This window comes from Danio rerio, chromosome 11, assembly GCF_049306965.1.
Source record: "Danio rerio strain Tuebingen ecotype United States chromosome 11, GRCz12tu, whole genome shotgun sequence".
NCBI lineage: Eukaryota > Metazoa > Chordata > Actinopteri > Cypriniformes > Danionidae > Danio > Danio rerio.
Genome location: NC_133186.1, coordinates 32,750,066 through 32,776,494, shown reverse-complemented (window position 1 = coordinate 32,776,494; position 26,429 = coordinate 32,750,066). Strand labels below are relative to the sequence as shown.

General features: G+C 35.8%; 2 protein-coding genes across 6 annotated transcripts in view; one reads left to right on the top strand and one right to left on the bottom strand.

The window, feature by feature from the left end:
* Window positions 1–7,152, top strand: part of slc8a1a (solute carrier family 8 member 1a) — a 103,440-nt gene extending 96,288 nt beyond the window's left edge. For 4 of the 5 annotated variants that reach the window (XM_009306112.4, XM_021479615.2, XM_021479613.2 and 1 more), the window contains 2 exons: window positions 2,091–2,363; window positions 3,075–7,152. In XM_009306112.4, the coding sequence (XP_009304387.1) occupies window positions 2,091–2,363; window positions 3,075–3,451 (650 nt within the window). In that variant the 3' untranslated portion in view covers window positions 3,452–7,152. The remainder of the gene's footprint in view (window positions 1–2,090; window positions 2,364–3,074) is intronic. The other variant, NM_001037102.1, reaches the window with a different exon arrangement.
* A 1,734-nt stretch (window positions 7,153–8,886) lies between these two features.
* tmem178a (transmembrane protein 178a) lies at window positions 8,887–26,192 on the bottom strand. The gene is given in 4 exon segments (NM_001076640.1): window positions 8,887–10,058; window positions 13,662–13,799; window positions 19,882–19,995; window positions 25,473–26,192. Coding segments are annotated over 4 exon segments (906 nt in total). The 5' UTR covers window positions 25,885–26,192; the 3' UTR covers window positions 8,887–9,816.
* Window positions 26,193–26,429: the final 237 nt, after the last annotated feature.

The following is a 26,429-nucleotide window of genomic DNA, read 5'->3' as shown; positions in this document are numbered from 1 at the left end:
TAAAGTATAGAAACACATACTAAGCCATCAATTGTCAGAACAACAGTATACAACAGAGTACAAACTCATAAGGATTGGGCACTTTTTGTGCTAAAGATGAAAACAAAATAAAAAAATCTTTTATTAGAAAAGTTTTACAAAAGTTTCACTGGTATTAGTAGATAAGTAGATTAGAACAACTGATCTGTAAAGTGTGAGTTAATATATTATTTAAGTGTTGGTTATTAGCTTATGTATGTTATTGGGACGTTATTCTAAAGTTGCAACTATTCCTCATTTACTAACAGTTAATAAATGAAGAATTGCAACTTTAGAAAAACGTCCCAATAACATATATACACTATTAACTGATACTTAACAAATTCTTAGTAAGTAATTTACTAACCGCTTGTTCATGATCTATTACAATTTTATTAGGTATAGCTATAAATCATTAAATGCAGTTAACAAGTGATTTATAGTCATTGAGTCATTAAGTTAACTAACAGCTTGTAAGTTATCTGTTGGCTATCTATATGAGGCACAATTATAAATAATTAACAAACTATTAACTTTTATTTAACAAGTCATTTATAACTTATTAACTAATAGTTTATTAATGATCTATTAGCTAGTTACAATGGATAGTTATTTTAAAGTGTTACCATAACACTTAATAAATAATAAACATAAATAAATAAATAACATACATTTTCAACCAATGTTACTTTAGATTGCATGTAAAAATGTAAACAAAATAAAATAAAATAAAATGAAAGAACAGAAAAAAGAAAGAAAGAAAAAAAGAAAGAAGAGACAAAAAACTAAGTATGTGGTATTTTTTCCATTTATACTTTATTTTTATTGGATAATTGTATTTTTACATTTGAAAAAAAGGTTTTATGTGTGAATTTTACAGAAGAATAGAAATTTTAAAGCATTATCCCTTTTAATATCAATTGGTTTTAATTTGTAATAATAATAAAACAATAATAAGGAATGTTTTTTTTTATGTGCTAGGGCCGGTGTGATATTGAAAAACATATTACAGATACAGTACACAGCACCCCACTTTGAAAATAAATATTTTTCTTCATTTCTCTGTGAATATAGTTCATATATATTGGTGCATTTGAACAAAACAGATTTATTAAACAGATATATTTATTAAAATAATATTTTAGTCACAGAACATCTTTACGAATAGAAAGATAATACATTAAAATTCATGCAAAATTTTGCAAAGACAAACTAAAAAATTTTAACTAAACTTTATACATTATTTCGCTTCTCTTGAATTTCGCTCTTTTTGAATTTTTTTATTTAATATTTTTTATAACATGTAAACTTGGTTGTACTAATTTTGGAGTTATCACAAGGTATTTTGTTTGATTAGCTCCAGATTTGGCTTCAGTGCTGACTAATCTAATGTGTATGCACAACTATAATATTGTAAAGCATCCTATAGAAAATATGAATTTAAATGAGAGATTTTTAAGGGGGGGGGGTACTCGTATATGTTGAGCACTGTAAACATATTCTGATTTTTTTTTAAGACTAATTAATTAAATTGTGAAATAATAAATGTTTTTGTTATTATATCTGTGTGTGTGTGTGTGTGTGTGTGTGTGTGTGTGTGTGTGTGTGTGTGTGTGTGTGTGTGTGTGTGTGTGTGTGTGTGTGTGTGTGTGTGTGTGTTTTGTGTGTGTGTGTGTGTGTGTGTGTGTGTGTGTGTGTACATTTTAATTGAACATTTTAATTGAAAATGATCTGTTGATAAACATTGTTTTTATGAGGGATGTTTTAGATTGTCTAAAAATGTTCACAATATAACATTACTTCTTATTATTTTATAATCGATGCTCAAATTTTAACCTGGCATGAATTTATTTTAATTGAGCATGACATTTGGCTTACACAGATAGGACTGGACCTTCTATGTGTTTCTGCCTCCTCTGATTTATTTCCAGAAATTTGAATGTCAGCTCTTGGGTGTAACAACGATATGCTTATCACACGCTGATCTTCCCCGGAGGAAGAGGACAGCAAACAAACAAAAAAAAAAACAATCCATACAGCTCACATCTCCTCTCCTTTTTTCTCATCCCAAGGGGACGATGATGATGAAGAGTGTGGCCAAGAAAAGATGCCGTCCTGCTTTGACTACGTCATGCACTTCCTCACGGTATTCTGGAAGGTTCTGTTTGCATTTGTGCCCCCTACTGACTACTGGAACGGCTGGGCTTGTTTCATCGTGTCCATCATGATGATTGGCGTCCTCACCGCCTTCATCGGGGATATAGCTTCTCATTTCGGGTGCACTATTGGCCTGAAAGACTCTGTGACTGCAGTCGTGTTTGTGGCACTGGGAACGTCTGTGCCAGGTATTGAAGACGTACAATTCTCTTTTGTGACAAGTAATCTGAGCAGTTGCTTTCATTACATTCAAAATACGGCTAGAGAAGACTTTTAAAATACACTCTAATCTTTGTTTGTTGTTGGCTGAGTATCTGATGCATGACTTGTAAAGACTCTGTCCTCTTCTGAAAAGGGGGAGGGAAGCAGCGGCTCATTTGCATTTAAAGCATGTTTTTGTTTTCATTCATTCATTTTCCTTTGATTTAGTCTGTTTATTCATTAGGGGTCACCACAGCGGAATAAACCGCCAATTGTCCAGCATATTTTACACAGTGGATGCCCTTCCAGCTGCAATCCAGTACTGGGAAACATCCATACACACTCTTTCACACAAATACATCCAGCCAGGACTCGAACCAGTGGCCTTCTTGCTGTGAGGCGACAGTGCTAACCACTGCGCTACAGTGTCAGCTGTTTTCATTCATAAATAGGCATTTAGACAGCGGCACAGTGGCTTATTTGTATTGAAATTTGTTTTGAAAATACTGTCACAGTGCACGAACTTCATGGTCCTTAAAATAAGCTTCATTTTATTTACACAAACTAAAAAGTGTTTTATCTCGTTTCAGTTTCAGTCAAAATATAAACTTGTTTTTATTTCAAATATGAAAATGTTTTTACTAAGATTCACCCATTTTTGGATAACACTATTTGTTTGTTTTTGTCTTCATCGCCAGACACATTTGCCAGTAAAGTGGCAGCGATCCAGGATCAGTACGCGGACGCCTCCATCGGCAACGTGACAGGCAGCAATGCAGTGAACGTGTTTTTGGGCATCGGAGTGGCCTGGTCTATTGCTGCCATCTTCCACCAGTCTCAGGGGCGGCAGTTTCGCGTGGACCCCGGGACGCTGGCCTTCTCTGTCACACTCTTCACCATCTTTGCCTTCGTCTGCATCGCCGTCCTCATGTACCGCCGCAGGCCTGAGATCGGCGGAGAACTGGGCGGCCCGCGCCATCCCAAAATAATTACCACTACACTGTTTTTCAGTCTCTGGTTGATGTACATCATACTGTCCTCAATGGAGGCTTATTGCATCATCAAGGGTTTCTAAAATGATGCCACAGATGCGGGACGGTGTCTTTAAGACTCTTGTGAACAGGTGGAAAAGGTTCAGAAGAGGAGCTCAGAGCAGCCGTGGAGGACTGCCTGCTGTTTCTTGAACATCCACTGTATGTTTTATGTGTGTGAATGCCCAGCTAACAAGGATTATTCTCTGAACGTTCTGGCGAGGTTCTCTTTAAGTTATTAGTGAATGAACCATTTTTTTCATTATTTCCTCTAATTATTAGTTGTAGTTTAGCTGGATTGAGGCAAAAAAATGTACAGAGTGATTCAACATAGGCTAATTCTGAAAACGTAGCCCTATATACATTTTTGGAGATTGCAATTTATGTAGCCAGAGCTATGTATGGCTGCAATTTATCTTTAAAATGAATGCTGTGGGGCGGTATGACACCGTTCCTTTGTACGCTTACCAGCTGACTGCTTACCTCCAAGTGGATGACTTTTCTGCTGTTACCAGTTTGTCCGGTAGCTCGACATGTATGTTGGCGGACTTGAGATGCAGTGAGGAGTTGACCACAACAACAGGGTTCGAGTCCGATAAAGAATAGTTTCAGAAATTGGGTAAGACAAAAACAGAAGCTAAAAAAATAAAATGAACCAGTAAATAACAGGGTGAGAATGTAGTAAAATCTGAAAATGTGGTAAAAATCAGGGAAATCAGATGTTTCTGGATTCCTTTTTAAAACTGACGTTGGGTTTAGGGAAGGGGATAGGCGGGTCAATCTGTGATTTTTTTAAAACACTTGTGGTTGGATTAGGAAAGGGGGAGAGTGGGGAATCGGTCGGTTGGTCAGTTAGTAAACTAGTCAGTTGACAGCAGCCTCTGGTGGGTTTACACGAGGACGGCTGGCACAAATGGCGCCCGCGAGAGAGAAATTTGAGATCTAAAAAAGCAAACACAAAACAAAAACTGCAAAGAAATGTAGATCCTGAATCGTATTTTGCTCTCTCCGGAAATGTATATAGGAATACAGAATCATAATGAACCTGGGCTAGAGTAATTAGCCCTTCAGTCTACTGACCCCTAATAAATTATATAAATAAAAAAAATGTGATAAATTAAATAAAGTTTTTGCTATTTAGTTTTACTTTCACTTTATTCAAAACAACTGGTCTTTAATAGTGTGCCCAAACATTAACACAAAATATTATTATTTATCAGATTAAAATAATTTTTAATATAATTTTTTGGATTTTCTCTAATGTTTTTATGTATTACCTGTTCAGAGAAAATCCAAAAGTAAGATTCGTCATATGCTTGCACAATGGAATACACATATTGATTTTCACATATCAGGAAGAAAAATAAAACTACTCAAACTAAAACACTTAAGAATAATATTTTTATAATGAAATGGGAATGTTTGCAAAATGTTCTAAGAGTGTATTTCTGTTAGCTGGGCTCACGTGTGTTTCTGCTGTTGAAATGAATCTAGTTTTCAATGAAGAAAGAAAAATTGTCTAGAGGTTTTTCAAATTTGACAGTATTTTAGTAAGAAATGGAAATGTTCATTTTGCTGGACTGATTAAAGGGATAGTATTTTATTACCATTTACTTACACTCAAGTAGTTGTAAACATTTACCAATTTTGTTCTTTTGTTGAACACAAAACCGGTCCTGAAGAATGTTGGACAATGCATTGTACTTAGGAAGTTACAAAAAATACTATCTATGGAAGTCAGTGGTTGAAATTTGTTTGTGTTCAACAGAAAAAAACTTAAACAAGTTTTGTACAAGTGGAGGGGACGTAAATGACAGAATTTACTATCCCTTTAAGCTGTAGACTGAGTATACCATGACAGAAATGATCGTAAAATTATTACATTCACACTGATCCCTGAAAATGACCAAAAATGTGTTGTATTGTTCTGCATGCCAGGCCAGTAGGTGGTGATGTCATTTTGTAAGGTACCACTACACACCAGCGCACGTGATGTCACTGTTTTGTAGTTTAAAAAGGGACAAAGGTATTCAACAGCATTGCAACTAATGGTAGACTGTGTTCATGTCGTCCTGGGACATTACAACTTATAAGTTCACAAGTCATAATAACAACATCTGCTGTGTTCAAGTCACTTTCAATGGCACACAATAGAGTTGTACCTACATTTGATAAATTGCTAATAGAGTTTGTTGCCTTTGCTTACAGAAAATGAAGACCAAATAATTTGCATCAATTGTGTTTAGTCACTTACAGTCCACAAAAGTTGACTTTCCACTTATATGAATTCTGCCTTCTCATCTACATGTACTGTAGTAAGCAAGGATTTGCTTGATTGAGCACCTGCCTGTAAGAATCGTGGATGTGCGCACAATTCTGTTTCTTAAGAGCTAATCTACACTTGGTAGTGAGATAATGGTCATCAGAAGATCAGAAGGCCTAAAGAAAATTTTTAATTTCCACACTCATCACGACTTTGTAGTGCCATCCATATGCATAACTCATAAAAACAATTTTCCAGACATGACTTGAACACACCATAATTTCGTCATTCGTTAGCATGACAGCAGCATTTTAGCAGCCTGAAAACACATTTTTGAAAATGCTTTATGACATCATATGCATATGTAGTAGCCTATTAAGTGTTCAGTTTAGTCAATATGTGCACAGGTGCCTATTGTTACTTGACAAAGTGGCATCGCTCCCTACTGGTATATATTGCAAAATACAGCATGTAATGTTTTTCGCGGGTCATAATCTTTAAATACAAAAACGAGTGACCTTTGGATCCAATATCGAAATGCTTTAAAGATCACCGTCATTTTAAATCTCAGAGATACTTGAACCATTTTGCAGAAGAGCAAGACGAAACAAACTGCAAATATGTGGCTAAAAAGAGAAAAGGTTGCATTTTAAATACTAAACGGGTGTTTAAAGCAACGAACGGCATCAAAAGACTTTATTTTGTAAGATTTTAAAGCATTAGCGTGTGGATTTGTGACTATTATAAGTTTTGGCTTCAGTTTTTGAGTTTTATTTTCCCAAGTAATCTAAAAAAATCCACCTTCCAGGTTTTGTGACACCGACTCAGAAAGAACGGCTCTCTCTACAGGAGCCCTTTGAGGACATTTCAGAATAATCTCATTATATTACATGTATTGCACTGTGTTTTCTGTCTCCGAATCTACGTTTTGTCATATCATGGACTCAAAGAAGTGTGCAGGTACCAGTAGTTTTAGTACACAACCAATTCCTACAGTATGTCTGCCCGCATTTAGATGAAATGAGAACATTCGAGATTTGTTTTTATTTTAATACTGTAGCTACGAGGAGTGCATGTTCTCTGGTTTTTTATTTATTTTTTGCGACTGCTCCCTTTATGAATATAAACAAAGACTATTTTCAAGGATCTCCCAAAACAAGTCAAATCAACACAGTCAACATTGATACTGAATATGGTTTTTGTGTGTTCAGTCCTCAGAAACAATTTCAGGACTATTTTCATCCCGTTTGAGGACACGAGCACACTGGTGAGAAGTTTTTTCCTATTTCTTTTTTTCAGTTTTTTTGTTTTCAGGTAGTATAATTGGCTTAGCTTCTGTCCTTCAGAACGAGGCAGATGAACAAACATCCTCTTAGTCCATATTGTCCGGATATGAAGTAGTTTTCCCTCGCGTGTGCGAGTGCTCAGATCCTGTAAGTTTTATTTTGAGTGTCATCTGTATAATACAGTCTTTCTTTGGAATTGTCTGTGTTTCAACAATCTCTCTCTCTCTCTCTCTCTCTCTCTCTCTCTCTCTCTCTCTCTCTCTCTCTCTCTCTCTCTCTCTCTGTGTGTGTGTGTGTGTGTGTGTGTGTGTTGAATAGCAACATTTTCAGTTTAGGTTTAGTTGTTTATTGATGATAAAATGGCGCCCTCGTGTGTCGGAGTAATGTAAAGTCCTCGTTTTCAATGATTTAAACAAACCAGCATATTCATTTTTCATTCATTCTTTTTCTTTTCGGCTTAGACCCTTTATCAATCAGGGGTCGCCACAGCGGAATGAACCGCTTTATGCCCTTTCAGCTGCAACCCATCACTCAATACACTCATCACACTCATACAGACAATTTAGCTCACCCAATTTACAAAAAAAACTGCTTAAACCAGCCTAAACTCCTCTAAAACCAGGCTGGTCGAACAACTAAAACCGGCCAACCATAGGCTGATTTAAGTTGGATTTCTCAGCAGAGTTATTATAGCTTATAAAATAGTTAATCAATGTTTCAGTTTATTGAAATAATGCTGTATACCTGTATATTGGTTGGAAAGCCTAAAACAAAAGTTAGAAATGCTGCCATGGCAGCTGAAATTATATAAACTGAGTTATTTAATTATTAATAAAAATAAAATCAACAAAATTGGACATTTTCACACATCTTAATGAAAGTTTCTACACTGTAAAAAATATATGCTCAATTAGTCATGACAGCATATGTTTTTAGTTCATTGTAACTTTAACTCAGGGGTGTCCAAACTCAGTCCTGGAGGGTCGGTGACCTGCATATCTTAGTTCCAACCCCAATTAAACACACCTGAACCAGCTAATCAAGCTGTTTCTGGGTATACAAAAAAACATTCAGGCAGGTGTGCTGAAGGCAGGACACCGGCCTTCCGGGACCGAATTTGGACACCCCTGTTCTAACTTACTTTTTAAGTTACCTGTAAGCTGTTTTAAGTGAGTTTAACATCATAAAAGTTCAATGGACTCATGCTGTAGGTTTAAATTGAATCAGCTTAAAAATGTAAGGCAACCAGGATTTTTTTACAGTGTAAAGAAAACTACAGAACTACTGCTCAAAATTAATTGCTCGACTTTTCCAGGCCATTAAATTAATTATGCGACTATTTTTAAATGCATTAACTTCCTTGTTAGCTTTTTTAACTTGTCAAAAATGTATTTCTTGAATTGAAATGTAAAACATAAATGTAAACTTAAAAATGAATTGAAATGATGAGAAATGTTGGCTTGGTGATTAACAAATATGATATTTTTAAAGTATAAAAATTACTAAAACTTATAAATCAAAACTAAAATCATGTAATTAAATGATAAAAATATATCATAAAATTGTTTTTAAATTTATTTAATACTGAAAAATATTGTTTTGCTAATTCAAAATGTCAATAAAAACCTCACCAGTACCATACTAACATACATAATACAAATAAACACTACGGATCACATGGGAAAAACTAAATCAGCAACACTAATCATTACTTAATTACCCTAAACTGCTTTCCTAGAATTTATATATCACCCATATCAATGTGAGTCCGAAATCAACAGCATTGTGTAATATTTCTGCACATGCAGTATTTTTTTTACAAAAGAGAGAGCAGAAAACATGCTGGCACAGCTTAAAATGATCCACCATATGGCTGCATGGCAAAAAAAGAATAAAACAATCCCAAAACTCTGCCCAAATTCTCACGAAATGGTTTCTTCATAGACCTTTATTTCATCATTATATTATTTTGATTTACAATACACTTTCAGGAACACAACAGAAATTTCGAGGCGAACGGTACATGTTTTCAGTAATATGTCACTGTTTTGGCTCAGTTTTTTTTGGGTGGGGGGGCAAACAATATCCAGCAGTTAATATAATCCCCGTCGCTTTATATTCGTTCAGAACTGGTATTTTGAACAATGGCATGACGTCAGGAGCGAGGCTGGTTGATTCGAGAGCATCCACTTCAAGCATGCGGCCATAATAAGATTGCACTGCTATAGCGAGAGCCGCGTTCGACTTCATCCAATCAGGAAATTTTGCATATATGCACATCTTACATCTCCTCGTGTCTCTTTGATTTCTCAATCCTTTTGAATATCGGCCTCCAGCTGTTACCCAAAGGTGATATATATGCAATCATGCCTTTATACATTTGTCTGATGTGGTGACATGAAGCGCCCTATTCATCCCTGACTGGATTTGACTATTTGAGTCGACTCCTATCTGTTTGCGAACCAAAACCTACGATTTAATCACATAAAAAAATAACACTGAGCGTAATCGTTTGAATTTCAGACGGTTTGCGTACAAAACAAAAGAAAACTGTGGCTCAGATCCTAAGTATCACCTGATCCAGAGGATGATTGCATCACAACAACCCACAAACGTACACATATCATTGTCAAATCAATAGATTTTTTTGTTCGTTACTTTCATACATGTATATTTGTTTTTGTGTGTTTGTGTTTTCTTTTATTTTTTTATTATGTGTTTGATTTGTAAGGAAATGCAACAGTCTTGTCTTTCACTCTGTATAACGTCAACGCCACTCCATAAGTCATGAAGTCCACTTGAAATCGTTTTCCTAAAGCGCCGAGTGCTGATTAATGTCCTCCAGGCCACCAGGAGGCGCTCATACCGAAGACTCCCGCGCCGTTTTGGAGCGAAGAGCCTTTGTGCGGCTCAGGAAGGGATATGTTGTGCAGATGCAGCCAGACGCCACTGTTAGCCCCAGACTGACCCACGCGCAGAAGATGGACCATCCGTAGCTGTGGTCCACGTCACTGGGCAGGCCATAAATGAAGGGAGGGTTTCTGGAGAGGTCGTACGAGACACTGGCGGCATATGTGCACAGTGAGATCGTGCAGAAGATTCCTGCAGGAGAGAAGAAGAATCAGAAGAAGCACTTTGAGGTGACTGATTTGAACACATGACTATCCTGATTTCCAGAGAAAATGATGATAAAATTACATATAAAGCAATATCACGCAGGCTTGTGTGTTTATAGATAGATTTTTGATGTTCTTCTGTTTAAAAGGAAGCAAGACAGACTGAAGAATGTTGGCTATTTTTGTTGACGATTAAGAAAAGAAGTGTGCTGAACTTTTTTATGTCGCTAGGCAACAACTGCGGGTTGTGCCCGAGTGTTGCTGTTGATATTGTTATAACTGTAATATATAATAATATTGTGATATTCAAGATTTATGAAGTCATACAGCTCCAGATAACTCCAAGCAGCGACCACAAGTCTCTCCTCCGTCTTTAAAAGTCTCCATAGTGGTCTTGACAACACAACCACTGCTGTCTCCTCAACGAAAACCCCATCTCTGCTTTCATTTGATTGGACAATGAAAAAGACTGACGTAACACTGCCTTACATAGAATTTTTTGTTCCTACTATAGAAATCAATAGCTACTTTTTTTCCCACCATTCCTTAGAATATCCAGCCTGATCCCACGAGGAAACGTAAGTATCTTAAATTTTGTTAGTTTAGTGGCTAATTCGTTTTAATTCATACGAGTTCAGTCGTACAAAAATGTGTAATTTTAAAAAGGAGGCGTGGCACCTAACCCCACCCCTACCCCAACCGTCATTGGGTGATGACCAAATCTTACTAAATTGTACGAATTAGATCGTACGAATTCATACGAATTAGCCACTAAATCAAAAAGTTACAAATTGCCTTGAGATTGCGTTGGAATATCTTGTTTTGTGTTCAACAGATCAAAGAAACTCATAAAGGTTTAGAACCATTTGAGGGTGTGTAAATATACATTTTTGGATAACCTATCGCTTTAAGACATCTGCAAGGGCGTAGAATTGGCATGGATGGAGGGAACATGTCCCCACCAATATCCATCAATTACTAAAATGTCCCTAACAATAATTTAATCGTCTTCAAAATGAAATAATACTCCATCAACCCTTAGTAACCTACATGTGCACAAAGTCAAGTTCGGTACGAGTTCACCGTAACACTATTAACCAAGATATTCGCTTTTATTTTTGGCCTCCATGATTAGGAAAAACTATATTCGGGATAAACCAGTAAATTGCATCACACACCTCTCTTAATTTCTCTTCATTCATACCTCCTTAAAGGCCGACTGTAATAATACTATGTAAATTAGCTTTTGCAGTATGGGATGGGATTATTATTTGTATAATTAAGTGTTTATTATATATTATAAAGTTGTTTAATCATGTTTTTAAAAGAGCAAAACAGAATTTGTGCTGTTCAATGCATGCACTCTAGAGATGTACGTCCCTACCAATGTCAGAAGTGAAGCTACACCCTTTTGCATCTCAATATGTAAACTGTCTGGGTTAGCACTCTTCGCCATGAAACGGAAGTCTTATTTTCCTCTATCGTGATGTACGTCCACTTGAAACAGTTTAGAAATTTAAAAGAAATGTAGGGGTGGTGTCATTTTGGAAATTCTTGCCCAGATTTGGCATAAAGCTGGCACAGCAGGCATTCATCCAGCACTGGCATACAGCATGGCCCTGGTCTGACACCGTCTTTAAGGCAGCACAGAATACTTGGGCCAGATGTAAAATCTAGTATTTGGCTCAGACGTTACTAATGATATGTGGGCCATGTAGGTTTGGTCTGTCTTGATCCACATTTAAAATACATTATAATTCTATTCAAATAAAGAAAAAAATTCTACCAATCAGGTCGCTTCGAGAAAAAGCACGCCAATAAACCATCTAAAGCGCAATGATTCATGGGTTTATCAATTTCATTGTAGTAGTGACACACCAACATATCTGGCCCAGTTCAGGATCAGTTATGGGTTATTAACTTGGCTGAGACTTGGCCCAGATATGGTCCATGTTTGAGCCTTGCCAGACTTCAGTCATGTACCGTAACTATTAGCATTGTGTGAGCTAGAGATATTTGCTATGGGGATTGGATTTTTGGAAGATAGGTGTTGCTTATAAAATGGAATAAGATTAAGGAATGGATGAAGGTAGAATTAAAAGGAGACACGCCCTGATAACCCCACCCTAAGGGCATTCCATGTGACCAGAAGTGAAGAAAAGTAGTTTTGAGGGGGCAGGGAAGGTTAGGATATTTGATTAAAGATTCTGAGGGCAAATTAATTTTTACAAGTTAATAAAGTGCACAGATACATTTTTTAAAAACAAGCTCTACTATATATAAAAAATAATAAGAGTAAGTTTTAATATCATTCCGACTTTAAAATAAATATGAAATAAATTTCAAATAAATATCCTCTCTTGAGGCCTCATGGGACAGTGAAGTGCCACTTAAATGCAAACTTCAGAATCTCACTGTTAGTAGTAGATCATCTGGGTAGTTTTTGCCTACTCTTTTATGAAATCTATGATTTTGAACATAGCAAAAGTCAACCCACACACCGAATCCCTGAAGCCCACAGAATCATTTGCCACTATACCTGCCATAATGATGTAACCAGCAGAAAGATTCACTGAAAAATACTTTTTTAAAGGAACAGTTGTCGCAAAAAAATGAAAACTGTCAACGTTTACTCAACCTCCACTTGTTCCAAACCTGTTTGAGTTTCTCTCTTGATTTGAACATGAAAAGAAGGTACTCTGTAGAATGTTGGAAGCCGGTAGCCTTTGACTTCCATTGTAAATACAGTCACACGTGAAATTATTCATACCCCTGGCAAATTCTGACAGAAATTTTTGTTCAGACATTGAACATCGTCTTATTTTCTTTTGGGAGAAGCGTCATTTTCAGTAAAAATATAAACTTACTGGTCGAATAAAAGTAACTTTAGTTCAGAAATTACAAAGCTTGACAGTATATATACTGTATATTTTTTCAAGCGTGCGTGCGTGTGTGTGTGTACTTGCGTATGTGGTTTATATGGACCCAAAATTGCATAATGACATGGGTATAACCTAGCTGTACTCTATTAGGGTGGTTAATGAGGACAAGGATTATGTCCTTGTAATTCAAACACTTTTAAATCATACTTATGATCAGGGTTATTTTGACATTCAACATTCTCTGATGGTTGAGTTTAGAGGTAGGATTAGTGTAAGGCCATATAATCAGCGTTTGCTCGAGTTTAAAACTATGGTGAGTCCTTTATAAGCCATATATAGAAGTATTGTGTGTGTGTGAATGTGTACTTGTTTTCTACTGTATAAAACATAATATATTTATGGATAGTCCTCATAAACCAGAAGTATATGTGTGTGTATGTGTACTTGTTTTTATTTCCCGGTGGGGACGTGTGTGTGTGTGTAATGTGTGTACATATGTACAGTACTGTATAAGTCCAAGACAAATGAGACAGAAGGAGAAAAACAGATGAATATACAAGACGTGGGAGAATGAACAAGGTAGACAACAACTTGGAAAGGAAAAAGAACCACCTACAAGAAACACTGCGACTGGGAGAAACGAGTAACAAGTAGCTGAGTATGAAAAAAGAAGATCCAAGGAAGAGCGAATGAACAGAATGATGTACCTGCCATAAGGAACAGGAGTCCAGACACATGCTGAGTGAGGCTCTCCTCCCAGAAAAATCCAACCGCGGCCACGATGCTTCCACACAGCATTACGGCTGCTGCCATGCCCAAAAACCCTGCCGTGATGCGCCGCAGATCTGAAACACACACACACATATCGCCCACTTAGCCAACTCACACCTTATCTTTAGGAACTTTCACTGAAATGTGAGGATTTCAAGGGATAGTTCACCCAAAAATGAACATTTCGTTATCATCTGGTGATTCCAAAGCTTTATGAGGCTCTATTCTCCATATTTTGCCATGAACTCCAAATGAAACATTTTGATGCAAAGGTGTATTTTTAATATCATTTTTATTCAAATTTCTTTTATTGTTTAGATTTTGTGAACATTTCTATTTAGTGGTTATATATTTCATTCACTTAATAAAATCTTGTGCAAACATAATAATAATTCAATTCATCTTTATTTCTATAGCACTTTTACAATGTAAATGGTGTCAAAGCAGCTTAGCATAGAAGTTCTAGTAAATTGAAACTGTGTCAGTCCAGTTTTCAGAGTTGACGTTCAGTTTAGTTCAGTTCAGTGTGGTTTAATTTCACTGCTGAAAGTCTAAACATTGAAGAGCAAATCCATTGATGCGCAGCTCCACAGGTCCCAAACCAAGCAAGCCAGTGGCAAAGAACAAACTCCACCAGTTGATGAAAATGAAGGACTTAAAAACCTTGAGAGAAACCAGGGTCAGTTGGGCACGACCATTTCTCCTCTGGCTCTGACCAAACTTCTTGTGCAGAGCTGCAGTTAAGGCGCCAGAGGCTGGAGAACGCTGGACGTCCATCGTGGAGAAGCTGCAGGTGTGAGTAGTTCACAGTGGGTGTTCAGGCGAGCCCGTGGGATCAAATTGAACACTCATTTGTCACTGGGGTCTCATGTTGTCCACTCCTCCATGACTGCAACAGCATGTGTTCAGGATACGGCTTTGTCCAGGATTATGGAGACCTTTAGAGATTCTCTATAATCTCTTCATATGTGTTGTGCTTGAGGTCCTCGATGATTGCTATCATCTCTTGCAAGTCTTGAATCACATTACTGGTACTACACAATCTCTAGCTTTCTTAAATATACTAAAATTAGATTTTTTTTTCATTTGAAAATGAATGTACTGCTCAGTAAACACTTTTTTTGACATTTTATATGTATAAGTTTAATTTCAAATACAACAGGTGGTAAAATGTATGTATTTGGGCTAAACAGAGTTGAATTAGCTTTAGCTGCTTTTGTCCATTTCAACTGCAAATTGTAGTTAAACAAAAATATGTGTTCAGAAATTTAAAAAAAAAATATGGTGGAAATGACAAAAGAAATTATGGAAAGCAGTTTTGAACAGGGTTAATTCTTCCTCAATCTGTGCACATCACAGGCTCATATATTGCAAGGTGGTGCATAGAGCTCATTGGTCCGAGAGCAGGCTAGCTCGCATCAACCTGTCTATTGACCCTGAGTGCGACAGGTGTCGTTCTGGTTCAGCTACTTTAATCCATATGTTTTGGTCCTGTTCCTCCCTGCTCTCTTTTTGGAGGCAAATTTTCCTCTCGTTGTCTGCTATTACTGTTGATATTCCACCTTGTCGATTTACTAGTTTATTTGGGGTTCTCCCACCCGGCCACACTTTACCCTCTCATTTCTTAACCCTTCTGGCTAGGCAATTCATTCTTCTGAACTGGATGGGCCCTTACCCTCCTTCTCACACTTGTTGGATAAGAAATGTTTTCTTTTTTATGAACCTGTAGAAAATTAGGTACTCTCTTCACTGACCTAGCAGCACTATTTTCATTAAACTGTGCGAACCCGTTTGCAAACATGTCCGAACTCTTCAGCTTGACCCTACTCCTTCTGATTGAGTCCTCACCCCCTACTCATAACTTAGTAATGAATACTATAGATCTTGTGAGCACATTGTAGACCTGTATTTTCTGTATATAAGATTGCACTAGTGTTTATTAGGTGTTTTATAATTGTTATTTTTAATTATTCAATTTGGGTTTTTTTTTTTGCTCAAAATACTTTTGAGTGTATTTGCTTATTGTTCCATGTTTATGTTGTCCTTTTTGTATATTTTTGTGATGTGTTTTACAATGTTCAAATAAAACATAAAAAAAGAAATTACTCAGTTCATGGGTAAAGCATTTTATATGCTATATTAAGTCCTCAACTATTTCTTTACTGGTCTTGGATCACATCAATGGCTGATTATTATCAATGGATTATCAATGGAGTATTATTATCAAAAATAACTGAATGAAGATTAACTCTAAAACCATACAAATATAAATTAAAATAAGGTCATTAAAAAAACAGATAAATCTAAGATATATTGCTAAACTTTGCTAATGTACTCTTTAACAAACATTAACATTATTTTTGCTCAATATTCATTTATTATTGTTAGTAGTTTCATTAAATTGTAGTAATTTCATGTCAGTTTGCGAAAGTGTTTTTTGACCTATAGTTTTTCACCAATAACCTTCATTTTAGTTTTACTTAAAGAAAATAATCTTGTTTTGAAGAATTTTGGCAGCCAGTACCTATTAACATTCATAGCAGGACAAAAAGACAGCCAGTCAAAGATTGCCGATTTCCAACATTCTTCAAAATATCTTCTTTTGTGTTTAACAGAACAAAGAAACTGAAACAGATCTGAAGATGAGGATGGTGAGTAACGATGAAAGCACTTTTTTCACATATGACTTCATGTAAAGTATATCACGTTATGGGATCTGATTGAGATGCAAGCATGGAGGAAGAAGAGCTTAATTAGGAGGTCTTTTAACGAGGGCTGTAATTAAGGCTTGCAGGCTCCCTCATGACTTGCTAAGCTACAACATCTAGAGCTAATAAGATTTCTTCCAACAGAAAATGACATTTGACCAAGTTTGTGTACGCTAAACAGCACCACGGGGCACATAATCATATTATGGAGATGTAAGAAAAGGTTGTGATTACATATTCATGACGGGACATGCAATAACAGCATTAGCGCACAATAGATGAGCTGAGATATTATCATTGCGGGACTGACAATGGAAATCAGTGGTTGTCTAGCTTAAACTGAAAACTGTGAATTGGACGTATTGTTGGGTTCTAGCTTTATTTTGTGGTAGCCAGTAACTGTGTATAGTGATATATCTTTAATAGTTGTGAACCCTTATTTTTTGCTATGTTATTCCTAATTATTATTTGTTTATTTATAAGCTATTTATTTTATTAGCTTAATTCTGGTAAAAAAAAAAATTTCTACGCAATTTTTATAAATAAAAAATACTAATAAAAACATTGTCATTTAGAGCTTCTTTTTTTTTTTTTTAGAAAATGACAGTAGGTCAGAATATTTTTTTATTTGTTGTAATTGAAAATCAGGGTTATACCAACAACGATTGCTGTCTTAACTCTACTAGTGTTACATTGGTTGTTAAATTGCCTCATAATGTATATAAATGTCTTAAAACTAGGTAATTTTCTCATTGTTTTATGTAAACGAAGCTCTTTTTTCATTTGCAAGCAATTTATATTATTTGATTTGAACTAGTTATGCTCAAACTAATTCATTAACTAATATACTTGGACTAATTTACCCTGAGAATAATATAAAAACTAGATTTATTTAGGTTCAGTAATTACTTGGACTAAAATACCTTGAGAATAATGTAAAAACTATATATATACTGTATATATATATGCTCAACTAATACACGTGGACTAAAATACCTTGAGAATTATGTAAAAACTAGATAAATTTATGCTCAACTAATACACTTGGACTAAAATACATTGAGAATAATGCAAAAATTGGATATATTTATGTTCAACTAATATACTTTGTCTAAAATACATTGAAAATAAGGTCAAAACTGGATATATTTATGTTTAACTAACATACTTGGACTAAAATACCCTGAGAATAGTATGAAAATTAGATATATTTACGCTCAAGTACTAAACTTGGACCAAATACCTTGAGAATAGTGTAAAAACAGGATATATTTATGTTCATCTATTTACTTGGACTAAAATACATTGAAGATCATCTAAAAACTAGATATATTGTGCTCAACTAATATACTTGGACTTAAATGCCCTGAGAATAATGTAAAAACTGGATATATTTACACTCAACTGATATACTTATTATCATGTTTTAGTCTGTACTAATCAGTCGGACTGGAAAAAAGAAACATTTATAGTACTAAAGAATGCCTGAAGTTAGTAGGGTTCTAACACTGCAAAAAAGCCTTTCTTACTTAAAGTTGTTGTCTTGTTTCTTGTATAAATATCTAACAACTCTTAAATAAAAAAAGCATTTTATTGAAAAGTATAATTTTTGTTTAAATTTCAAGAATACGTCAAAATTAAGTGAGTTTTTCCTAAAACAGGAAGTATAATTTGAATATTTACCTTGCGTTAAGTAAAAACACACACTTAGTTTTGGCTTTCTTTATGAAAACAAAACAATATTTTTTCTTGTCTTGAAAATGTTTATTCATTCATTTTCCTTCGGCTTAGTCCCTTCATTCATCAGGGGTCGCCACAATGTAATGAACCGCCAACTTATCCAGTATATGTTTTACACAATGGATGCACAGCTGCAACTCAGTACTGGGAAACATCCATACACACTTATTCACACATACACTACGGCCAATTTAGTCTATTCATCCAAAGGAAACCCATGCAAACACATAACACTACACACACAAATGCCAACTGACCAAACAGGGACTCGAACCAGCAACTTTCTTGCTGTGAGGCGACAGTGCTAACCACTGAGTCACTGTGTCGCCCAAATGCTTATTTATTTAAATAATTTATTGATAGTTGGCCAAGAAAGAAGATAAAATCTCAGTTTTTTGCAGTGAATCAAGCCTATTAAATTCAGTTTGTCAAATTTTGTCACCTTTTCCTTCTTACTAAGTCACACTGTAAACCCCTACAGGTTGATTGAGCTTAAAAACATAGTTTTAAGCGTGTTACCCTAAAAAGCTAATATTGTCTTGTTGAACAACAAAACATACAGTAAATAAAGATAAATGCACCTTCAAAGATTTTAAAAGCATTTCATGAAAACAGTTGACTGAACTAAAAGCTTTCAATGCAATACAATTAAAATGTTATGTACATTCATTCATTTTCCTTAGGCTTAGTCCTTTATTTATCAGTGGTTGCCACAGCAGAATGAACCGCCAACTATTGTACAGTCACAACCTAATACTGGGAAACACCTATACACTCTCACATTCACACATGCAATTTAGTTTACTCAATTCACTTACAGTGCATATGTTTGGACTTGTGGGGGAAATCAGAGCACCCGAAGGAAACCCATGCCAGCACAGGGAGAAAACAAGAGGAGAACATGCAAACTCCACACAGAAATGCCAGCTGACCCAGCCGGGACTTAATCCAGTGACCTTCTTGCTGTGAGGCGACAGTGCTAACCACTGAGCCACCATGTCGCCTTGCATTTATCAAACTGACTAAAAACTTGGTTAACCTTTGAATGGTTTAAAAAATGAAGTTGAAACCTGACATATTAAGATACGTTAAAGAAACATCAAATATTTGTTGTCATAATTCTTTTGTCATTACATTGTTTTACAGTGTGGTGTTTACAGTGTGGTGTATAACTGAACAAATGGGGACATAAGTAAAAACACTCAAAAGGGGTAGTTCATTTCTCCAAAAAATTTAAATTTACTAACTAATTATTATTTTGCACAAAAGAAGATATTTTGAAGAAAGCTGAAAACCTGTAACCATTGACATCCATAGTAGAAAAAAAACAGATACTATGGAAGTCAATGGTTACAGGTTTCCAACTTTCTTTGAAATATTTTCTTTTGTGTTCAACAGAAGAAAGAAAAATCATAAAGGTTGGGAACCGCTTGAGGGAGAGCAAATAGTGAGTAAATTATCATACATTTAATATACAATGGCAGAATTTAAATTTTGGGGTGAACTATCCTTTTAAGAAACTGAACAGCATTGATCAAAATCAAACTAAGCAGAAAAGCATCAGCCTTTAGGTTTTATTTTACAAGGATTTTCTCTGCAGTTTTCTCCATGCAAAGCACACTTAACTCCAGCTTGCGAGCTCTGCTTAATATTCATGGCATATCAAGAGCTGCACAAGGCGGTGGTGAGGAAGCTTTGGGCAACTTACGTAAGAGGTGCCACTCGTCCTGCTGTATGGTCCTCGTCAGGTTGAGAGGGATGTTCCTGAGTCTGATGGGTTGGGAGAAATGGTACTTGACAGATGTGCATCGCTCTGCAATACCTGCGCACAGATCGCACACTCATTTAGGACAAACTCCCACCTTCAAACCAAGCTGAAATCCCACACAAATAAAACGACACGCTGCTGGTATATTGCATTTTCTGTTTGCACTAATCTTCTCGACTCTTTGTTTTATTGTTTGTCTTTTCCCTAGACGTTTCAAGCTTTGCTGAAACTCCAGCCTCCCCGACAGAGTGACCTTCTGTCATTATTTCCGCCTGAGTTCACACCAACACCACACAGATTTGGCCGGCGTTGGGAGCTAATTCTGCGAGCTGGAATGAGACTGCAGTGATCATGCAGCAAGCATTAGGTAATTAATAATATTTTAAAACACGTTCTGGACTCATAGTGTGGGGGGATACGGTCAATTCATTCAGTCAGAGACATGAATTCAAGCTGGCTGGATCCGAAATGTGTGGGTGAAATTAAAATGTACCCTTTCTGAACTGACTGCATTTAGTTCTGGGCAAGCCAGTGAGAAAGCCTGAAAATAAAAAAGCTAGACGTGTACTTCTTCTGTAGCTGCTGATAATGAATTCAACTCCATAGTTTTTTTTTTTTTGTTTTTGTTTTTTACGGTGATGTTAAATTAGAGCCATGCACTTTAATAAATATTAGTATTCCCAACCTGTTGACCAGTTTCCCAGGATTTTTTAATATTTTATAGGGATCTCTGCACTTCTAGTACAAACATTGTAAGCTTTCATATATACAGTTGAAGTCAGAATTATTAGCCTGCCCTTGAATTGTTTTTTCTTATTTAAATATTTCCGAAATGGTGTTTAACAGAGGAAGAAAATGTTCACAGTATTTCCGATAATATATTCTCTTCTTGAGGAATTTTATTTGTTTTATTTCAGCTAAAATAAAAGCAGTTTTAATTTTTTTTAAAACATTTTACGGTCAAAATTATTAGCCCCTTTAAGCTATATATTTTTATATTTTATATTATATATAATTATATTTACACAGTTGAAGTCAGAATTATTAGCCTGAATTATGTATAACAGAGCAAAGAAATTTTCACTGTATGTCTGATAATATATTTTTCTTCAGGAGAAAGTCTTATTTGTTTTATTTCGGCTAGAATAAAAGAAGTTTTGAATTTTTAAAAAAACATTTTAAGGTCAAAATTATTAGCCCCTCAAAGCTATATTTTCTTTTAATAGTCTAAAGCACAACCCATCGTTATACAATAACTTGCCTAACCCTAACCTAGTTAACCTAACTAACCCAGTTAAGCCTTTAAATGTCACTTTAAGCTGTATAGAAGTGTCTTGAAAAATATCTAGTCAAATATTATTTACTGTCATCAAGAGCAAATAAATAAGGATGTGCAGAAAAGATCTTCTCTCCGTTAAACAGAAATTGGGGTATATAAATGAGTCCACCTTATTTTGAAAATGAATATTTTTATCCCCTTTTTTTATATATATAATTTAAATATATAATTATATAATAATTTCTGTACATTTGAACAAAACAGATTTTTTAAAGTTGTATTTTAGTCACCGAACAGTTTAGAAATAAAAAGATAATACACTTAAATTCATGTGAAATATTGCAAAGACAAATGACAAACTACAAATAAAAAAAAAATAGTTTCCATTGATTTTTGCTTTTGAATTTTTTTATTGAATATTTTTCTCTAACATATTAAAACAAATTACTTTGGGCTATTATTATTTATACCGTTAACTTGATTTATTTTGTTAGATAAGCTCCTGATTTGGTGTCTAAACCTGGGCTGCCCCAAACTTTTTCTTACCAAGGGCCAAAACCCAAACTTTATTGAGAGCTGTGGGCCGAAAGTAATTATACTGTAGCAAACTCCATTAAATTAAAGTTGCAATTGGTAATTTCCTAATTTTTTCCCTAATTTTTTAAAATAAAAATGACTTCAACCGTATTTACTAATGTATTCTAATTTTTTGTTTATTTTTTCATTATTTGAACAAACTTATTACAATAAACCATTTTTTCCAAATCCATTTATAAAACAATGGAGTTCAATGCTAAATCTGCTAGTCATGCCTTTGCCTTGATTTGTCCCACTTTGTATCGGATATCAATTGGGCAGTGAAAATGGTTGATTTTTTAAAGAAAACAGACCTTAAATGTGCCAATTTTGTAACAGCATACAGTTCAGAAGCGTTTGGCCCAGGTTACTGCCAAATTAAATGTCCTTCAGCATACTTCTGCATTTACCCCATTTTAGGGTCAATATTTTTTTATTGCCTACAGAACAAACAATCCAGCTTTCCTACTTACCATATTTAAGTCTTAAAATTGCATTTTAAGCTGAACACTAGTATCTTGCAAAATAACTAGTAATATTATTATATAGTGCCATGATGGCAAAGACAAAAGAAAGTAGTTATTAAAACTATTATGTTTTAAAAATTAAGTTTTTCTTTCAGGAAAAGGACACGTTAACATTTTTATTCAACTTTTTTTTTTTACTTTAACACTGATATTAAACAAAAAAGCATCTTAAGAACAGATTTTTATATTCAACAGTACTTTTAAAGATTAAATAAAATGTAAATAAATATAAAATAAAATATTAAATCAAAATATTGGAATAATTTGAGCATGTTTAAAAGAAAATACTATGTCATTCTTTATACTTGTTTGGTAATTTATAAATTCAGATTTACTTAAAACCTTAATGTATAGGTTCAATCCTCAAGGAATTAATAACCTGGCCAAATGTGTAAATGCAGCAAATGTTTGGATAAAATCTACCACCAAAAGCATCAACGTTTGTACACATTTTGGTTATTTTTGTCATTCTATGAAATATAAATGATTTTATTCTATGATATGATGCTCATACTAATACAGTGATCATCAAGTCTGAAATGAAGAAGAGAAATAAAGGGGGCTGTGCTCATCTGGTTGGCACGGTGGACTCACCCTGAGCTCCTCTATTGTGATCTGATGAGACACACTTTCAAGAGCCCCTCTTTCTTTGATGGGCTGATTTGGGGACTCACACTAATAGACTATGTCACAAATCAAAGCCTGGTGCTGAAGGTCAAGTGATCGGAGTGACTTTGGACTTGATTTGAATGCAGGGTGGCACACAGCTTCCGCTTTTAATCCTGACATGATCAGATCTCTGTAATCTTTATTGACTCGGAATCATCACTCATTTCCTCTGTCTTTTTTCACCTTGAGACTTTCATCTCTCTCAAAGGAAACTTTTGCCAAACAGCTGGCTTGGTTGGCAATTTAATAAAGTTTTGTTCTGTTGAAATCTATCATGCGTGAAATTGATTTGCAGAAAGTGCCTTTGCAGTAAAATAAACAGGTCAAGAGAGAAAGAGAGAGAGAGAGAGAGAGAGAACAAAAATGGCAGGAGCTAGTGTCAGCAAAAAGTCCATTAAGCTTAAGTTTGGATAAGAGTCAGAATAAAAAGGATTAAATCGATATTTCTTCCAGGAAACAAGTGCATAATTATCCATACTCACATATGTTTTTGATGCAACACATCATACACACCACCATCATCATCATCATCATCGTCATAATTATCTGTCACAAATGCAAATCTTGTACACTTAACAGCGTCTGTCAAACAACAGGGACTCGCATTCAAAATGTAGGTGATGAAAGACTTTAGGTCTGAATTTGTCAAAATGGCCCTATATGTTGTATTTACTCAAAATAGTCATCTCATAAGCATTGTTTATTTAAAATTCTGACTACCCTAATAGCGCTTTATGTTATTAAGTCAACAAAAAGAGTCGACTCATTAGAGTAATTTACTGAGGAATTGGATAAATTGTGTGTTGAAAGCAGCACAGTTTCTATATAAAAAAATAGCCAGGTACGACATACAACCAAATATATAGTCAGAATTTACTTTTGAACAAGTTGTATGCATGCTTTTAATTAAGTTTAAATCCACTTAAATCTTTTAAATTGTGTTTGTTTATTTATTTATTTTTGTTTTGTTTTTACTAACTAGTTAATTAGAATCATTTGCTCGAAAATCTATTGCTCACTGTGGGTTTTCCTTCTTGAAAAGAGTCAACTGAATCAACTAAAAAGAATTGACTCATGAGAGTCATTTTGGCCACACGTGTGTCTGAATAAGCCAATGAAACATGGTTATTTAGTTTGAGAATGAATGCTAGTTTGAGAATTTTGAGTTTGAGAATCATGTATTATTCGGTCTGATTAAGCTAACATTTTGGTGCACTGTGCTGAGGCGAAGCACTAAATGTTGGGCTCCGTTCACACAAACCAGGTTTGGGTCCTTTGCAACACACAAAAAAACACCATATTTTATGTAGTCTATTTGTCGTAATAGCAAAGTAAATACTATATTTTAAACGTGGCCATGGTTATTTTCATTATGTTAATTAACCCTTTAACTACCTCAAAGAAAAAAATGTTTGAAGTGCATTTCCTTAACTCCTAATGTTGATAGTTAACACACTCATTGAGTTTTTTTTTCAACACATCCCATTCATTCATTCATTTTCTTGTCGGCTTAGTCCCTTTTTTAATCCGGGGTCGCCACAGCGGAATGAACCGCCAACTTATCCAGAAAGTTTTTACGCAGCGGATGCCCCTCCAGCCGCAACCCACCCCTGGGGAAACACATCCCATTATTTCTAAAATATCAGCCTCTACCAAATGGTAAATATGTCGGTGTATGGTAAAAGTAACGGAATTGCAAATACCGTATGAAAATATAAAGTGTAAGACCAATTTATTTTTAAAATATTCAAAATAAAACGTTTTGAATGCTTAATCAGTGTTATTTGTTGAAGTATGCCATCAAATATTTCAGATTCTCATTTAACATGTTTTCTTGTTTGTTTGTTTTTCCAATATAACTAAAATCAAGTGTAGTAGTGCAACAGGATTATGTTTGATTTGATTTGTTTTGTAAACCAACTGTGCTGTGTGTAATAGTCATTCTTTAAATTGCTTTAACAGTCATTATTTAAAACAGTAAAAATATGTTCAGCCATTTGGTAGAGCGGCATGTCCACATTATTGTTATAGATTATCAGTAGCAGGGTATCATTATGCTGACCCCCACTCTCTCTCTCCAAGGCCCCTGTTACTCAGATCCACCCCCTGCCCAACACCCTTAGGTTAAAACCTGTCTGTCTTATTTATTGATTGGTTAATAGCTACTGTAGGTGTGTTGATTCATCAAAAACAACTATTACATAGCCAGCTCATTACAATCATTCGTTTGGAACTAATGGAACTACTCTGGTTGCGCTGAATGCTGTTAGAGTCGACTCATGAGAATTATTTGTTTGACATTCGGACGTGCGTTAGATTTAGCGCAGGGAACTCTTTTGTGTTAGGGTAGTAGAAAAAAGAAAAGTCTCGAACTTCGTTTAGTTCTGTTGGCTGGCACTAAACCGCTTCACACCCAACTAAGCACACATTTTTTCCTCTGTATATTTTGCATCGAAATGAACTTTCCACCTAAGCCTTACCCTTCAAAATGAGTTTGTCAATATCCCTGTCCATTCCCTGGAAGTAGCATTTCCTCCATAGTCCCGAATAGGTGGAGAAAAGCGGGCGCCCGCACTCCGTCTCCAAAATGCCCATGCCCAAAATCGCCCTCCAGTTCTCCAACAGTTCCTCCTCTCGACTCCCAACGTGAATGGGCTTCATGAGCGCCAGGTTGCGCTTCGCGTTCCCGCTGTCCACCAGAGGCAGGTGATAGATGGGCATCTCCCTGTTCTTCTGGTCGTTGGACTCGGACCCGTACTGGTCGCAGTTCTCCTTGTGTCTCCTGGTGTCGGTCTCGTACCAGTGATCGGTGAAGATCGCAGTGACCAGCAGCATGAGCGCGAGCAGGCTCATGGACAAGCTGATCGCCGTTACAAGAGCCCGTTTCTCCATGTCTCCAACATCCGCGCAACTCACTCAGTCATCTCTCACGCGAAGCGGACTTTCCTCGCCGTTTCCTGGGACAATGCACCGCTTTGGGCAGCGATCTGTCATTACAGGTGGATGAGCGGAGTGTGTCTGCGCGTGCGGTGCCGTGGGCATCTATATGGGGATGCGCGATGGCCGTGCGTGCGTGTTTACCTGCACTGCCTTCGGCGTCTGTGCATCTTCTTTTAGCCGCAGTGTAGCCGCTTGTCCGTCTTTAACTCCTTCCCGAGGAGGTTTTGCATCCACGCAGAACAAAATTTCTCCGTACAACTGAACGCGCGTGTGGGAATGTCAAGGTTGTCGCGCGCCTACTGTGCCAACAATAGCTAAGGGTGTGTCAAGGAGACAGGCGAGCGCGCGACTGAACTGTTATGATGGTGATGATGATGATGATGGTGGTGGTGACTACAGTTTGGCTAGCCAAGCATAAATGCAGCAGAAGACCGTTATGCAAAGAGGGGGAAACAATTTATGTACTTAGACTTTGAAATATACTAAATAAAGGTTTA